Genomic DNA, 18,042 nt, shown 5'->3' with positions numbered 1-18,042 from the left:
CCTGACAGCCTGATTACCCCATGGTAGTCTGGGCACCTGCAGCACTGGTTACAAAGGACCTGAGCCATCTGGGGCTGGGAAGCTTGTAGACCAGGGCACCCGGCTGGAGACATTTAGGGGAAGGCCAATCTCTCAAGCTACCCAGCATGGCCTGGTTGGGGTCTGCTATTGTCCCCTCTTGCCAGGCTGACACCCCCAGCCCCAATGACACTCTGAGCCTGAGGTACCCTCACCAAGAGAAGGAAGGACAAAGGGCCGCCACAATCCCAGCTGAATTTCACTGTATAGCCCTGAACAGTGCATGTCTCCTATTTGAGCCCTGGAGTCCCATCTGTGAAATGGGCTTCATGTCCGATGATGTCCAAATGGCATTTATGTAGGCTTCTCCTGTTTTTCAAACTGAGATGCAGAGGGGACGTGATATTCCCCAGCAGCTCAGTCCAGTGGGGGATGGCTGGCTGGCACGGAGCTGGTGAGGCCTCTGGAAAATCTGTCCTTGTGTGGTGTCTGTGTGAAGGGCTCTGATGCCCATCCTTTGGCCTGTAAGACCTTGTGCCACCCAGTTCCTGCTGCTTCCATGTGGGCAGCCATGCTGGCCTGGCCCAGCTGGGAGGAAAAGGGGCCAGGCCCTCCCACCCCATCATCCGCTCAGCGGGGGAGGGGTAGAGCCACCTGACACACTGCTTCAGAGCTGTCAACCTTGGCCTTTGTCCTCAGCTTTTTTGGGCTTTGGGATGGGCCCAGGAGAGGTGTTTGCCTTTCAGTATGTCAGGCTCTGTAGCTGGGTGGGTTGATCCCAACTTGCTCTTGACCTTGGCTTACCACCGTTCCTCTTGGGGACCATTCCCTCCCCAAATGAGTAAGATTTACCCTGGCAGAACCAAGAGGGACTTTGGAAAGTGGTTTTGGGGTAGACAGCTGGTCCCTGTTGATGGGGCCGCAGTGGCGTCCGTATTGCTGCAGAGTGTGGATCATGATGAAGCCAGTGAGCCAGAGATGAGACGAACTTCAAACTCAGGCATCATCGAGAATGGACACCAGCCAGGTGCAGGTAGGGCTGAGGGTAGGGGAGAGGTATTTGGGGAGGTTTGCGGGTTGGGGTCCCAGCCAGGCATTTATGCCAGCGGTCCTTTGGCTAAGGGTGGTGGGGAACACGGAGTCTAAACCCCAGTAGGCAGAGAGGATTCTAGGATAGTAGCATTGTTCAGTGTATAGCAGAGCTTTTTAAACAAAGGGAAATGGGAGATCTTAGAAGGTAATGAGCTTCCCTGTTTCTGGAGGGAAACAAGTAGGGGCTTAGGAATTGTCCAAACAGTAAAGAGAGTAAGGAGTGGACTGAGAAGCCAACTAGTATCTGTTGAATGTATTATGAGGGGAAATTGGGAAGAATTATCTCCGGTTGGAGCAGCCAGATGTCCCTAGCGAGGAAGGCCAGGAAACTGGAACAGTTAGGGAAGTCTTCCTGGGAGAGAAGGCTAGAGAACTGGAGGCTTCCTGGGTGGGGTGTCTGAGGCTCCTGTGGCCCCCACAGTTGACCCACCTCTCCTGGTCACACATTCCAGGTCCAGGCAGTGGCCCCACTGAGGGTGCCCAGACCTCAGTACCGGATCCCCCCAGGCCTCGCCCTGTGAGCCTCCCCTTGCAGTTGCCTCATCAGCCAGTCACAGCTGTCACCCGTGTCTCTGAGAAGTTCTCTGGGGAGACCTCAGTTGCAGCTCTGTCACCCACATCTGCTGCCATCCTGGGGGGCTTTAGCCCCAGCACCAGGGAAGACACCACCCCCTGGACTCCCAGTACCACTGGTATGAACAGGAGAGCATGGTGTGGGGGTCCACCCACCTCAGGGTGGGAGAGGGAGGGCAGGGGCAGGGGGTTGCAGGAGACTCAGGAAACCCAAGCCAAGCCCCAGCCCACCTCCGCCCATCATTGTGACCTCTTTCTTTATTCTATTTGCTCTGTCAAAGGGGATCTGATCTTGACAGACTCCTTTTCAGAGATACCAAAATGGCATCGTCCTCTGTGGACAATGGCCATGACTTTTGTGATGGGTCAAGGCCCTGGTTACCTTATACATTTTCACAGTCCCCTCCCAGGCCTGTCGTGGGCCTGTGGTCAGCCTCAGTGATGTGTCCTGGGCTGCACTATATGGACTTCCAAAGGAGGGTTTGGGGACAGTGTTTTCTGGTCACACAGCCTTAGGGCTCTGTGTCCTCAGGAACCGGGTAGGGGACAATTTAAAGGACATCTTTGATATCACTGCTGTATGTCCCCATCCTCCTTCCTCCTCAGTTTGGTGAGGCAGGGCTCCTGCTTGCCCTCCCCGCAAGTGATGCTGGGTAAATGGGGTGGGGCTTGGTCAAAGGAAGGGAACTGTGGCTGGCCTTCCCTGAGGCCAAGTGTGTTGTTTCTCTTTTTTCATCCTGCAGAGAATTCTTCCTTCACTCGGTCTTTGTCTAGCTTTGGCTACAGGGGAGTGACAGCAGTCAAGTGCAAGGACAGGTGAGTTCCTTGCTCCCAACTGGCTTCCCTGCATTGCCTGAGACAGGGCTGCTCAGGTCTGCTGCAGGGAGCTTCCTATCTTCCTAGGGGTTGGGGCTCTGGAGCGTTAAAGCAGCTGGATTAGTGGGTAGGGTAGGAGCAGGGTAATACCGAGGGTGAAGTGAGGCCACTGGCTTTGTGGAGAGGTTTATTTGGAGAAGCATGGCTGCAGCACGGCTTCTCTGGGGGCCCCTCGAAGCAAGTCAGTTAAAAGATTGCAGGTGTGAACCCTCAGAATCCTGTAAAGAATTAGGGGGATTTGTGCCTCTGAGGGTAAAATGAGGCAGGAGATTAGGGCATGACAGCCAGCTGGGCACGTGGGCATGATGCGTCAGTCATGGAAATCCAGGACACTTATATGCACAGAAAAACAGTTCCAAGCCCTGCACCTGGGACCAATCAGAAAATGCTATTTTCACTTCTTCTGGTTCAAAATCAAGCAGGTTTTTGATAGAATGGCTTAGATCTGATATCAGAATGGAGGCCATAAAAGAGAATCACCATTAACCTTGTTGGCCTCTGTGTTCTGTCTTTGTCAGTGGCCCACTCTGCACTCTGCCACGTATACTTCTCTTCCTACCTTTAATTGATCTGCGCTCGCTCCGCAGAGCGCATTTATTTTTCTGCCTTATAAAATGTAAAACCTCACTACCATAAATAAAAAGATTGCAGGTGTGCAACCCCAGGTACTTGAGAGGCTGAGGTAGGAGATTGCAAGGTGAAGGACAGACTGCATAACTCAGTGAGACCATGTGTCAAAATAAAAATAAAAATTTAAACAGCTGGGGATGTAGCATAGTGCAAAGGTCCTGGGTCATAAACAAACAAACAGACAACCCTAGCTAGGGTATAGATCATCGATAGAGCATTTATTTAGAATGCACCAGGCCCCGAATTTGACCCCTAGCATTGAAAAAAAAAAAGATTGCAGGTGTGCTCTCATGCATGTGTGTGTGTGTGTGCATGTGTGTGTGTGTGCGTGTGCACGTGTATGTTTGTTTGTGTCTTAGCCTCCATGGGAAGGACAGGACGACCTTTTACTTTCTCAGAGCAGGTGCCTGGAGAGGCCTGCAGGCTGGGGCTGGCAGCAGGGCTTCCCCATGATGCAGACCTCCTTCGGGACTGTAGGGGCCCTGTGCTCCCCAGGCCTGCTGAACTGTGGTTGAAACTGGGGTGGGGTGGCAAGCTTGGCTTTTTTTTCCTCCCTTTTAGTAATAAAAGGAGAATTGTGACTTCCTGGTAGATCATTCCAGGGGAACACAGAGGGGATCTTGTGGAGTGGTAGTGAGGAGGGAGGCCTGTCCTGGTGGGGCTGGCGCTGGGTACACCTCTTGCACGAGGAGACTGACACCTGCCAAGGGGTGGTTATGCCCAGAGAGGGGCCCACCCTTCCTCCCCAGTTGGGCCCGATGGCTTCAGACTGCAGCTCTGTTCTGGAACCTGTCAAATCGTTTGAACACTGGGGCGAGCAGGGCTCCGGTCCATCACACAGAGTGGGGGCCAGACCCAGGCTCAGGGGAGCCAGGATGTCCAGGCCCGTGTTCTGACTTGGTGGTTCTCTGCTTAGCCTACCATTGGTGACGCCACCCCAGTCTCCCCTGTCTCCGAAGCTGCCATCCACAACTCAGGCTCCTCATCAAGGGGAGCGTCGCAGGGAGCTGGTGAGGTCACAGACGCTGCCCCGCACCTCAGGGGCACAGGCCCGGAAGGCATTGTTTGAGAAATGGGAGCAGGACACAGCGGGCAAGTATGGATCCCCCGTGCCCACCAAACCTGTTCCCCTGAGTAGGCCCAGCCCTGCCTCTGGTCAGATAGGCAGGCATAGGAAGGCTGGGCCCTGTCCTGTTCCCCCAGATCAGACCTCTCGGGTAAAGTTCATGATCATCTGGTGGGCTGGGGGTTGGTCAGGGGACCCTAGTTGTGCAGAGGTGAGGGTTGTGGGAGCCAGAACAGATCTGATGAGGATCCGCCGTCCATTTCTTGGCACCCTGGTCCTCAGCACCCCCAGACTCCCAAGCCTCCTTGCTTGAGTTCCTCATTGGCTGCGGCTCCTCCAGTTTTGGGGCATAACTGGGGAACCTACAGGGGTTGGGAGTCCTAGCTGGTGCTGGGTGCCCCACTGAAGGGTGGGACTTAAGAGGTGACACAGCAGAACCCTACTAGTCACTACCATGCTCTTTAGCAAAGGGATCCTTGTGTTACTGCCGGCCTCTGCGTATTTATCTAGTCATCTTTGCAGTGCACGCTATTGATACCTGCTATATGCAGACTGTAACCCAGGCCTATGTGATGAGGGAGTCAGGTCCAGGAAGCCTCCTACTGACCCCAGGCAGCCTAACCTAGGCCATTAGAAAGTGTCCATTAGGGAGAGATTACCCCTTCTGGCTAGGAGAGAGCCATCTGGGAAGTTTTCTGTCTGAGGGGGGCTCAGAGGAGCTGGGATGAGGAGGGAGTGGTCCAGGAAGAGTGCAGGGGCATGAGGCCATGCCGGCTCAGGCTCTGTGTCAGGGCTTCCCAGGGAACCCTGCTTTCTGCTGTGGGAGACACATGGGGTCCTGGAGGGCTGGAAGGGGGAGGACCATCCTGCCAGATGGCATTAAAGGGGGTTGTATGGCTGGTGTATGGGGCTGGGCTGTGCATTGACCAGTATTGCCCTTGAGAGAGCATATCGGGGGGCATCTTCTTGGGTGGCATGGAAATGTGCTCCCTCCAGCCCCCACAGCAGGGCTGCCTTCTCTCCACAGGGGCAAAGGTGAGGCTCGGGCCAAGCTGAAGAGATCACAGAGCTTTGGTGTGGCCAGTGCCAGCAGCATCAAGCAGATCCTGCTTGAGTGGTGCCGCAGCAAGACCCTGGGCTACCAGGTAAGCCCAACCCAAGGTCAGACCAGACACCGTTGTCCCTCTGCCTTTATTCCTCTGGGCTGCCACAGCTGGGGGGATAGGGTAGGAGCCAGAGAAATCATCCTAGCCACATGCCACAGGTAGGTAGGAATCTGAAGAATCCAGATGTAGGCCCACCAGACCAGTCTAGCGCACCTGAAAGGGTGGGGCCTGGTGATGCCGTTGGTTGATGGGTAGTTGGTGGGCCTTGGGGAAGGGCTGGGAGGATCTGCTCATTTGGTTGAATTGGGTGTGGGGAGCTGAGGTGATCATCCCCACTGAGGCCTGCTTGTCATGTTTCTAGCACGTGGACCTGCAGAACTTCTCCTCCAGCTGGAGCGATGGGATGGCTTTCTGTGCCCTGGTGCACTCCTTCTTTCCCGATGCCTTCGACTACAATGCCCTGAGCCCCACACAGCGGCAGAAGAACTTCGAGCTGGCCTTCACCATGGCTGAGTGAGTATGGCAGATTTTGATGGTCCCTGGTCCCAGCCTAGACCTTAGCCTGACTCCTGCCCAGGTACGATGTAGGAGCACACAGGACCTGGGCAGGTGTCCAAAGAGCCAAGGGATTTCGAGGCCATAGTTCTGTGTTCCTGTTATACAGATGGGAAGACTAAGGCCTGTCAGGAGATTTTCCCAGCATCGCCTAGTACCCAGTAGTAGAGCAGGGTCTCTCTGTTCCTGGCATTCCTGCTCCCCTTCCTGGGTACCCAGCCTCTGAGGTTCAGTCTAGGAGACCATCCACAGACAGAGTGTGAAGGGGCAGTGGGACAGGGTCCCCAGGGAAATGGGTCTGCTTCTCAGGCTGGTGAAAAGATGTGTTGCTTGGAAGATCCCAACCACTGACCTGCAAGAAACTAGATGATATCTGGGACATTGCACAAGTAGATTTTTCTTCCCAAAACTGTCCTAACGTTTACAGTGAAATAACCTTTTTTAGTATGTTTTCTATTGCTATAATGAAATACCTTACAGCAGGTAATTTATAAAGAAAAGAGGTTTCTTCTGGCTTACAATTCTGGGGGCTGGAAGTCCAAAATCATGGTGATGTTATCTGCTCATCTGGTGAGGGCCTTGTGCTGCTTCAGCTCATAGTAGAACGGCAAGTGAGGGAGGGGACAGAGAGGGCTGCACACTTTCCAACAACCTGTTCTTGAGATAACTAGCCCACTTTTGTGGGAACTACATTAATCTTTTCATAAAGGTGGATCCCGCATGATCCAAATGCCTCTTAAAAGCTTGCCATACCTCTCAACACCATCACACCAAGGGCCAGGGCTCAAAATGGTAGGAGGATTGGGGAGGAGGGACCAGTCCTGGGATCAGGCTGTTGTAGACAGCTAAGTGAGATGGAAATATAATAGGAAGTCAGACGGGGCTGAGCCCTTGAGAGAGTCAGGACAAAATGTGAAAACACACTACAGCTATGGCCAGAGACGCACCAGTTGGGGGCCAGGCCTCAAGATAAGAGACAAAAAGACCAGGCCTACATAATTCCTCAAGGGATGAGATAAGTGATAACACCTGGTCCAGTGAAGTCTAGATAGGCATCAGCGGATGACCCAGACCCCCAGATCTATCACCTACCTGGGAAGTTGTTTGTTTATTCCGTGTACTCTTGCTTCTTTGTGTCCCTGTTGGATTACTGTTACCTAAGTGACTATACTTGTAATTTATTGGTTAATCAAAGTGGTAACCCATGTTGTCCTCACGTAGGTTTTGCTCTATAAAACTTCCCTGTAAAGTGGGGTCCCTGACTATCCATTTGGGACTCCTCCTGCCTCTCGTGAGCTATCTTCTCAATAAATATTTTCCTACCCTTAATCTCTGCTGTTCCTAGAATTCATTCTTCGAATGAAAAAACAAACTAGGCATATCAGACATCTAACCTGTTGGGAGATAAATTGTTTTCATATTTCTTCTCCTGTATCAGGGCTGTGCTTGGGAAACCCATTTGGGATTAGATTATCGGCCAAGGGAAACTCCCAGAGCATCAGGAGAGGGTGGTTAAGCAAGGTCTGTTCAGCAAGGCCCTGGCAGGGGATGAGTGTACATTCAGCTTGGAGGAGGAGTTTCATAAAGGAACTCTTCACAAAGTGTGGGCAGCAGTGAGGGAAATGACGCAGGACGGGGCAGCAGCACCCTCGGGGTAACAGCAGCAGCACCCTCGGGGTAACAGCAGCATGTACGGAGCAGTCGTCATCCCCCTGCCTGCAGCTGCTGGAGCTGGAGAGGGCACTGGCTTCGTGCAGAGGCTGTTGATTGCTTTGGCAAATGGGTGCAGCTAGAACACTGTGACCTGGTAGAGAGGGAGGCACGAGGCACATGCTCTAACCTCATTCCCCTCCTGCCCTCTCACCTGGGTCTCTTGTTGGCTGACCCTAGTCCGAAGAGAGAGGGCAGGGGAGCCATCACTGTGGCCTTCATAATCCCCTGGGCAGGCATAGGCAAGTGGTGAAGAGTTCTCTGAGGTCAGATAGCTGGCAGGTCGACTCCAAAGCTGAGTTTCTTAAGGGCCTGTCTGTCTTCTCCCCTGCCTTTGTGCTGTATGTTGTCAGACTGGGTCTGTCCTCGAGGGACCATATTTGTTTCGTGTGCTTCTAATCCTGTGAGGGTGAAAGAAGCCTCACCCCAGGCCTTGCCTGTCCTGCTTATTCCATTCCTGGCCCAGCCACCCAGCTCCAGCCCCCTATACCAGGCCCCGAGCCTGGCCAGGGAAGGGGTCGTGCCTGGGGTCTGGTAACCCACTCTTGGCATTGTGAGCCTGCCTGGAGCCTGGAGAGCTGCTCACTTTGGGGACAGAATGGAGCCTCTGGCTCTAAGCTCCTCGCCTGAGGATTTGGAATATCAGTGTTGGCCCATTGTGTTGTCTCAGATGACTTGCTGGGACTCTCAGCCCCCTTGGGGTCATAAGTACTCCTTGTGTACTTTAAAAGCCTTTTCTTTCTTGGCTGCTTGGGATTAGTTGTCATCCTAATAGCAGAAACAGCTTTGCCGAGTGTGTTATGCAACTGGATCCAGACGATGGTGGAGTCGTGCCAAGTGTCGAGGCATGATATGGGGAGGGGTTGGCTCACAGGAGGAAGCCCAGCTGCTTGGAACTCAGAAATGGCAACTGTCAAAAACCAGACTGTTAGAATGTGCAGGATCAGGGTTCCCACGTGGGCACCAAGGGCCCAACTCGGCTTGGCTTTCAGAGTTCTTTACCTTCTCAGTCCAGTGGGCCACGCAAGGGCAGTTCATCTCATGGCTTCCTTGGTCACCCTCAGCTCTGGACCAAGGCAGAAGGACACCATGGGCCATCAGATGGTGACCTCTTTCCCCAGCTTTCAGGGAGCACAGCTTCCCTTGGCAGCCAGAGCCAGAGTGGTTCCAAGGCTGTTGTCCCAACATGAGGTTTGAGTCCACAGAGCCTCCAGACTCTAAACAGATGTTTCTTCTGTTCCCAGCCTGGGGGTGCGGTGTGCTGGAGGCTGATCCAGGCTTTGCCTTCCTTCTTCCCCAAGCAAACAGGGGTAAAAACTTTGGCCGTGCTTCCCTATGCCTGAAACTGCTCTTGACTGAGGAAGGGAGGAGGGTGTGATGGGGCTACCATGCTGAGGTCTGGCTTTTCTGCTGACTCCAGTGTGTGGGGAGGGGCGTCTGTGGCAGGCCTGTGTGGAGAGATTGCTCAGAGAGCCTGAGATTATGAACCATCTCTGAGATTATCTCTCAGGTAATGGGGGAGGGGGCTGGGAAGACAGCCTGCCTGCCTGAGGCCTCATGGGAGGACAGGGAGGACAGCTGCTTGGATCCCCTGGTTTCTTGGATAACTGGCTGGTTAGGAAAGCCAGGAGAAAGTGCAGGAACACCTGCTTGGGGATCTTGGCAATCACCACCTTCAGTATATAGTTCGGAGGTTTGCCAGCAAAATCTGAGCACACACACAGGGTTGTTGAAAGCCATCGAGAGCCAGGCAGGCAGAGGACAGAGCTAAGAATGGCAGTTTTGAGAGCAAGCAGCAGATGAGAGGAGCCTGGGATCTGATCAAGGCATGAACTCTGGAAAGGAGAAGAAGACATGAGGTCCCCAAACCGTGCATCCACCCAGCATCAGGAAGGAAATAATGCCAAAGCCTGTGAGCAGGTGCCTTCCAGGCACAAAGATACAGCCGGAGCCTTTGGAGTAAAATGGTGCGTGCTGCCCCTCCTCCCATAACTTCTGGGCCCAGAGATTCCTTGTGGCCTAATCTGTGTGAGTGACACCGTGTTGACAGCTGGGTGCGCTTCCCTGGCCCGACAGGTGTTCCGGGCCTGGAACTAGGGTGAACCAACCCCTTTTATGGAAAAGGCTGAGCCAGGAGGGTGCCTGACCCCTCTGCACCTTTCCTCCTCACCTCTCCCAGAGCAGAGCACAGGATGTGGGACGTGTAGCCTGAGGCTTCCCATTTGCCCTGAGTGGAATGTGCCCTGCTCTTGGGTTACGCCCAGCAGAAGGGGCTTCCAGGCTATTTGTAGTGCCCATGTGTCTCTGTCTAAAATGAGACAGGAGGCAGCAGTCTGAGTCCTGGCACCCTGGCCCGCATTTAGAGCAGGCTTTAAAAAAAATAAAAATAACCCCCAAGCCCCTCCTTCATGTTCCTTACAGGCTGGCCCTATGGTAGCGGAAGATCACAAAAATGGGAATATGAGAAAATCCTTTAAACATTTGTCCCAGTCCCAATGAGGCAGCGTTTAAGCAAGTCCATGAGAGCAGAGCAGTGTTAACTTTGGCTCTTGCTGTGTTGTAGTATTGGAAGTGATTTGCACCTTCTCCTTTGGACTTTACCATGAAGTTTGAATTGTTTAAAACAAGGTTGTATTGTTTTTACAAAGGCTTTTAAAAAATATATAAAAGGCAATTGGGGAAGTTTTATTTTGTTTCGTTTTTCTTTCAGTACGAGGGAATTAAACCCATTGCCTTTACACTGAGTTACATCCCTAGCCCTTTTTAAAATTTTATTATTTTGAGATAGGGTCTTGCTAAGTTGTCCAGGCTGGGCTCAAACTTGCAATCCTTCTGCCTCAATCTCCCAGCAGGGGATTATTGAGAGCTGCTGATATTTTGAGATTTAAATATTTTAATCAAAGTCAATGGTGGCCATCAGTTCCTTTTTCTCTTATGCCGTCCCCCGACTTGTGTTCAGCCTGTGCCCTGCAGCTTCTAGGAATCTTGTTTTCATGTGGCTGGCACCTATCTCTGAGGGAGAGTGCTCTGTCTGCAGGGACAAGCTGAGGTGGAAGGCCAGTGCCTCTGAGATTTGGCATGGGCCATGCCATGGAATCGTAAGACAGGGATACTATCTTACCTATCGGAGGGAGAACTCAGAGCTCCCCAGGAGAAGTGGGTGCGGGGCAGAGATGGCACGGGGAAAGAAAAGAGGGCAGGGAGATGGTGGCTGCGTATTGCATGCTGTGATCTCCCTTCTCGGGAACCCCCATACTCTCTTCTGCTTGATCTAAAAATAGCAGTGGAGTAGGGAGCAGCTGGATAGAGTAAGAGGGCCAGGAGTGTAGCTTTGCGGTGCAGCATCCACCTGGCAAGTGAGAGAACCTGACTTCGATTCCAGTACCAAAAAAAAAAGCACAAGCAGTATAAGGAATAATTTTTCTCATGGCTGGAGCCGTGGAATTATCCTTAGAAGAACTTTTAGGTTTCTTGTCTTGGACTTAGAGATGACGTGCTTCTGATCATCAGGGTGTTTGGCTGGGATAATATCTGAGTTCTCTTCCAAAGAAAAGGTCCTGCGATTCTAATGCTGTCCTTGCATAACTTGGGGGCAACTGAGGCTACTATGTGGATGGTGGTAACCTGGGTTCACATGTAGCCTGTTTGTCCACACCTGGCATCTTCTGAGTAGATGGCTTTTGAGGACCAGAGGGAGGAGAGAAAGAGTGAGAAGGGGTTCTCCCTGTGCAGGTGAGGAGGAGGGCACCGGATACCTAGTAGGAGTCCATAAAGTGAGCTCAGGTCTCAGGCTCTCTGAAGAACTCAGATTCCTTAGCCCCTGTCCACAGAGCTCATTACATGCTTTCTCTGGTCAGAGGACTGACTTGTCTGATGTTGAACTCTGCCACTGCCTGTTCTTAGGAGAAAGGGTACCCAGCCATGGGGCCAAACCCGCTGTCACCCCACGAAGCCATCGGATTCCCTTATAGGCTGCTTGCTCCAACTCTGAAGGGAAGGCAGGGACAGGATCCGGGACAGATGTCTCCATTTCGCCTTGACATTTGGTTTGTGATAGGACGCCTGGCCTCTGGCCAGCACCACAGAGCAGGCCCAGTGGTAATGTTACAGGCTTTGTCTTGGGAGCACACAGCCCTGGGAGCTGCCCAGTGCTGTGTCCTGGTGGAAAGTGCAGCATGAGTTACGCTGAAAGCTCCAGTTTAGCCCAAGGACCCTGGCCTGCTTGCTGGGCTATCTTCTCTGGTGGAGCTGTCTGGGGGCACAGGGCATATAAGGACACCCTGCAGAAGCACAGTGACAGCCAACCCACTGGGAGGGAGAACAGAGATGTGTTCTGGTTTTCTGTCCAGGAAATGGGCACAGAGAGGTGAAGCAGGGTCACCTCTCTCAGAGAGGCTTTTGGCAGGGTCAGGATCTGAGGCCAAATGTTTAGATTTCACATTCAGCCTCTTTTTTTTTTTTCCATAATCCATCTTGCTTCTTAAAGCAAGGCATGATCACAAAATCAGCAGGTGTAATCATTTCTAACAGTTTCTGGAGCTCTTTCAGCTGATTTTCATGGATCCTCTGGTAACTCTGCTATTATACCACATGGGGAACCTGAGGCTCGTAGAATTTAAGTATGAGAGACGCAGATGGGATTTGAACGCGCTCATTGACCTGGGGTTTAGGGGGTGAGAAGACCGAGGAGCGCTGGAACTACAGAAGTGTACGCTGCAGGGGGTGGGTTCTGTTGAGTGGACTAAGAAGTTGTGTTGCCTCTTTGATTCTGTGTGACATTGGCTGGCTGTTTCTGTACCAGGAGACCCAGGCACACGTAAACAGAAAAAAGGATGTGGGAGGGCCTTGCTTGTGTTTGGGTGGATGTGCATCATTATTAGGTTGGAGCTCAGTACTGAGCTGTGCAGGGCTCCATGTCCTGACTGTTGATGTGCACCTTCCCACCTCCTGGAGGCTGCCAGCCTCTTTCCCTCCGAGCCCTAAGAAAGAAGTGGTCATAGTTGATGCACCAGTGTATTCCAGGACATGAGGCCCAGGGCCTTGGGAGGGGTGGTATTGGAGGTCAGCGACAAGGTGAGTTTGAGCAATTTTTTCAACTGCCAGTTATGATCTATCAGCTTAGTGGTTTATGACCAGCATCTATAAAAGGAGAGGGGAGAGATAAATATGAAATACAGAGAAAATATTGTCAGTTGTAAAGGTTAGAATTTCTGTGATGGCTTATTTCTGCATACATTCATCCTTCAGTATTCACGGGAGATTGGTTCAGGACCCCTGCAGATGCCAAAATCCACCGGTGCTCAAGCTCCTTATACAAAACGGCATAGATTACACATAACCTATGTACATCCTCCTAGATTCTTTAAACCATCTCTGGGTGATTTATAATACCTGATAAAATGTAAATGCTGTGTAAATGGTTATTATCCTGTATGGTTTAGGGAATAATTAGAGGCAAAAAAAAAAGTCTGTATATGTTCACTATAGAGTTTTTTTCCTTAATATTTTCAATTTAAGACTGCTTGAGTGTGTGGGTATGTATATGTATGTGTGTCCTGAAACTTTATGGAAAATATCTTTCTTATTGAAGGTCATAGTTTTGAAAAATGTTAAAAAATACTGTTTCAGGAGGCAAATGGGTGAATTTATTTTTTGTTTAGTTATATATTTTTTACAGATCATGCTTATTTTCTGTACTAAATGGAGGTGTATTTAATTTTTTATGTAAACTTAATTTCACTGAAAATTTGCATAAAGTTTTCAAATCAAAACAGCAACTGTAAGCTGGGCATGGTATAATCCTGGCTCTCTGGGAGCCTGAGGCAGGAGGATCACAAGTTTGAGCCTAATCTGGGCAATTTAGAGAGACCCTGTCTCAAAATAAAAGTGCTGGAGATGTAGCATAGTATATCCTGGGTTCGGTTCCCACTACTACTATAAAAAAAGTGATTCTATATAAATAAAAAAATGAGCTGTGTGAACTGTACAGATGGTGCATGGATACAGGAGTCTGATTTGGGAATGGGAATTTGGATCCTGTTGCGGCTGGGCTAGCTGCTGGGTGAGACTGCGTTCTCACGGGGTTTTCTCTGTTGCAGGAACCTGGCCAACTGCGAGCGCCTTATTGAAGTGGAGGACATGATGGTGATGGGCCGCAAGCCGGACCCCATGTGCGTCTTCACCTACGTCCAGTCCCTGTACAACCACCTACGGCACTTTGAGTAAAGCCCAGGGGCCTGGAGAGCCAGAAAGCGCCCCCAGGAAGAGACTGTGGAGCTGCTTGTGTTTCCCAAGTCAGGACAATACCCGAGAAAAGTTGCCCATGGTGTGAGCTGGCTGTTTGTCCTCTGGTGGTGACTCTGTGCCCCTCCACGCCCCGCTGTGACAGTACTATCGCAGCCAGGGACTCAAAGGAAAGGGCAGAGTTCCCAGAGAGACAGAAATTGGTGCTAAGTAATGATCTTCATAAAGAATCGCTTGCCTGTGTAGATTCCAGAATGCTAAATTACAGGTTTTCCCCCTGGTAAATTTGATACATTTGCTGGACAGGGTTCCATTGATTACCAAGTGTTTTTTTTTTTAAATCAAAATATCCAGAATTTTTTACTTCCTTATACTATTGTAGGTCCCTTTTCTCCCTCCCTCTGGGCCACTGCCAGGAAACAGAGAGCGCTTAATCAGCTGCCTGACAAAGAAGACTGAAAGCTTGGGAAGAAATAGTTTAATCACACCCAAGTCCTGAGCAGCAGATGACCTTCAAGTCACCTCCACCCTCTGGGGAGATGGGAAGACTCTTGTCTTTGTCTGAAGGGCTCTTCTTCTTCCCAGGAGGTGCTCTGGAAGGTCACACTCTTGGTAAGGGGCAGGCCTTTGTGCTGAGAGAGTTTTAAATTCACATCTTTTTTAGGGGATTTGCAGGTATTTATAAAGTAATTTCATCTGTACCATTACCCCTATATTTGTATATAAAAAATGTGTCAAACTTGGCTTGCGTTTTGTTATTTCTGTTTGAGAGATGGTATTGGGAATAAGAGTCTTTGTACATATTCAAATGAGGATCTACCTAAATCCTACCTTAAATACCCTTGTACTGAAATCACTTGCTCAGGAAGTTGAAAATGACATTTGCTGTGTCCGAATTTATCTGTCAGCTGCCCATCTTCATGTTGTCAAGAGAGTGCGAGCAGAACGTTCCTTCTTACACATCTGTCCCTTGGAGGCTGACAAATGTCTTATGATAAAAACTGGCCCACAACAGATTTTTGAAGTGGTCCTTTTTTTTTTTTTCTTCTCCTCATGCAATACTGGGGATGGAAGTCAGGGCCTTGTGCAAACTGGGCAAGTACTCTACAACTGAGCTCTCCACCCACTCTGGCCTGCCCTTGGGATAGAAGGATATTGAAGAGTGCTGGTTTAGTTTCACAGCAGTTTGGTGGTAGGATTTTAATAGAGAAATCTTTAGATTCTATAAAGCCGCAGCCAGTAGTTTATTCTTACTCAAAAATCATCTTATAATTGGATTGGGTTTTTGCCATGGACTTCTAAAACATCCTTTTAAGGAGCTAATGTGGGTCTTCATTGCGTGCAGTGGGCTCTGAACACCAGTGCAGCTGAGCCTTTGTGGAGTCACGTGTATGTCCTTTGTGTCGGGAGCCAGGACTCCTTGGGGAGTCAGGTTATGGTAGAGCTTGCAAAGGAGTAAACAAAAGTTTCAGTGGGTTTGTTTGTTCAGGCTGTAGCCTTTCCCCATCTTTTGGATTCTCCTACAGTGGGAACCATTCCCTTTCTAGCTCTCTGGCTGCTTGCAGGGCTTGAGAAGGTGAGCCCTGTTGTCAGCAGAGACACATACTGGGGCTTAGGGTTTCAAGCCTAAAGCCAGTATGGGAATGCTAGGGCTCTATAAAAAACATGCCTCTGTATTACTGAGTACTCACACATGTTGAATGGAGTGCTCTTGTCCTGCAGACATGGCCTTGAACCCCTGCACACAAAATATAGCAGACCTTTCTGGAATGAGGAGCAGTTCACTCAAAGAATAGTGTCCTGTGTATCTCACCTTCAGAATGATATATACTAGATATGTTGGTTCCTTGATGTTCTAGTCTGTGGCTTTGGGCAAGTCAGATGAGAGATCAAAACAGTTAATGAATTTTAAACTTCTTAAAACAAAGCATTAAGGTTCTGAGGCACTGGGGGGAAATGCAGGAAGACCTCACAACCTCAAGACATTTGGAAACCACCATTTAAAACTGGGATTACAGGAAAGTTCCCCATCTGTGGAATCTGATTGCTCGTTGCCTTGTATGATGATGTGGAGGGTTTCACATCTTTTTTTTTTTTCCTCTCCTGAAATTATTTCTTGGAGCTGCTTTTAAACCTTTTCTGTTTTTTCCAGATAGATTGATTCCTTCACCTGGATTTTGTTAAAACTTACTAAGTCTGACCAAAAAGGTCACTGTGTTTCCCTGAAGTGAACGTTTCACCAGAACCAAGATGGGTTTAAGCTATTCTGACAGCTGATGGATATTTTTCCAGGCACATGAGACCCTATAAGTGCCCTCTAAATATGATATAGTACAGGCTGGTTAGAGGAGAATGTACAGGCCAGGTGTTTGGGGAACAGTTTGTTAAAGCCAATGAATTTCGCAAATGTATTAGATGATGAAAAGTTCTCAGCTTTCCCAGTGGCAGTGGTCAGGACTCTGTAACCAGAGGAGACCAGCATGAGGGAACACTTTGTTTCCTGCCATTATGAACAGTCCATATGACTCCACATTATTGCATAGGAGGCTGAAAATGCTGATTCATTTGGTCAGTTTGGATGGGACATCTTACCAACCCAGCAGAACCAACTCTGGTTTTGGGTTTCTCTATAGTGGAAGGTGAACAACTCATTCGGATGACTTGATTATACTAATTGAGGTGATCAATTTGATTCCTACTTTCCCACATCTTATGTATGCTCTCTTATCTTCAGAATCAGCTTCAGCTAAATAATAAATATACTTGATGTGATGTTTTCTTTTTGCCTATTTTCTCCCTTCACTACTGGAAGTTGAGTCTATGGTTTCTTGCATGTTGGGCAAGCACTCTACCACTGAGCCATACAACCAGCCCTTTAAAAAGTTTTTTTTGAGACATACTGTATTTAGTTGTCCAGGCTAGCCTAGAATTTGCAATCCTCCTGACTCAGCCTCCCAAGTAGCTGGAATTACAAGTGTGTGCTATTGCACCTGGCTAATATGATCATTTTTGAGCTATTTCATCTCTCCTGCTTTCAAAATTTGGTCTGGATTTCCTTTTACAGCTTTTGATCTCTTATCAGTGTCCTTTGAAAGAGCATATTAAGAATTAATTCCTAAGGCACTGGCAGTGTAGCTCAGTGGTAGAGAACTTGCCTTGCATGCTTGAGATTCTAGTACTGAAAAAAAATTCTCCAAGTCCTGCTTCTTTCCTAGCAAACTCCAAGTAAGAAAAAGCGCTGGAGAGACTGGTACCAATAGTTACAGACTGCAGTCTCCAGGCATCAGGTGGGAAAAGGTGCAAGCAAGTGGAGGGGTAACCAATAGGCCAAGTGATGTTGCTGGTGGTGAGGGACTCTGGTGTTTTGGCAGATCTTGAATCTCCACCCTCATCCCTTAAGCTAATCTAGTTTACTAGCATGTAGGCAGGGATTATATGTTTTTACTTTATACAAACTACTTTTTAATAACTCACAGTAGCAAGTGTCCCTACCTTGTTTGATGTCTTAGGAGCAGTTGCATTGTTGGTCCCTCTGCCTGGTGTTACCACTCAGGTTTAGCATCCTCGGCTATTTCTTTCCATCCTCCATCATTAAAGACCCTTTTATCCTTTTTCCATCCTCTGAGCTAAGTCCCAAGCTCTGCATTTCTTCTGCAGCAGGGATTGTAACCCAGGCCCTGTGTGGGCTTTGGGTGAGCATGGATGTTCAAAATTGAATATTTGTCCCCACCACCCCTCAAAACCCTTGTCTCCTCCTCTGGGGCTTGCCATCTCAGCAAATGGCAGCACCTTGACCACCTGGTTGCCCGTGCTGGACACTTGGAAGCTCCCCGCCTCCCATCACTTGGGCACTGGGAGCCCTGCTTCCAAAGCAGCTCACTTGCTTCCCTCCATGCATTAGGAAGTGGGCACACACAACATCCTTGCCAACATGAGCTCTAGATTTCCTTCTATTAAAGTATCTGAAGCATCAGAGGTATTCATTTTTTCTAAGCTTTCGATTGAAAAAAATTATCAATTTACAGAAATGTTACAACAGTAGTTCCAGAAACATCTGTATCCCTTTGTTAACATTCCGCTGATTGGTGTTTTCCCTTCATAGTAAAGTTGCTACTTTCTTGTTTCTGAGCCATTTGAAAAGTACAGATAGTCATGAAAATCACCCCTGCATAC

General features: G+C 49.6%; 1 protein-coding gene across 4 annotated transcripts in view; it reads left to right on the top strand.

The window, feature by feature from the left end:
* Smtnl2 (smoothelin like 2) overlaps positions 1 to 14,601 on the top strand; it is a 21,710-nt gene extending 7,109 nt beyond the window's left edge. For 2 of the 4 annotated variants that reach the window (XM_010611341.2, XM_010611342.2), the window contains exons 2-8: positions 964 to 1,051; positions 1,563 to 1,802; positions 2,427 to 2,499; positions 4,106 to 4,285; positions 5,283 to 5,400; positions 5,723 to 5,874; positions 13,725 to 14,601. In XM_010611341.2, coding sequence (XP_010609643.1) covers positions 997 to 1,051; positions 1,563 to 1,802; positions 2,427 to 2,499; positions 4,106 to 4,285; positions 5,283 to 5,400; positions 5,723 to 5,874; positions 13,725 to 13,851 — 945 coding nt within the window. In that variant the 5' untranslated portion in view covers positions 964 to 996 and the 3' untranslated portion in view covers positions 13,852 to 14,601. Of the gene's footprint in view, positions 1 to 9; positions 1,052 to 1,562; positions 1,803 to 2,426; positions 2,500 to 4,105; positions 4,407 to 5,282; positions 5,401 to 5,722; positions 5,875 to 13,724 lie in introns of those variants that run through there. The other 2 variants (XM_019205608.1, XM_019205609.2) reach the window with 2 other exon arrangements.
* Positions 14,602 to 18,042: the final 3,441 nt, after the last annotated feature.

The sequence above is a fragment of the Fukomys damarensis genome, unplaced genomic scaffold, assembly GCF_012274545.1.
Source record: "Fukomys damarensis isolate Sample0158 unplaced genomic scaffold, DMR_v1.0_HiC HiC_scaffold_13, whole genome shotgun sequence".
NCBI lineage: Eukaryota > Metazoa > Chordata > Mammalia > Rodentia > Bathyergidae > Fukomys > Fukomys damarensis.
This window is presented reverse-complemented; position numbering and strand designations above follow the sequence as displayed.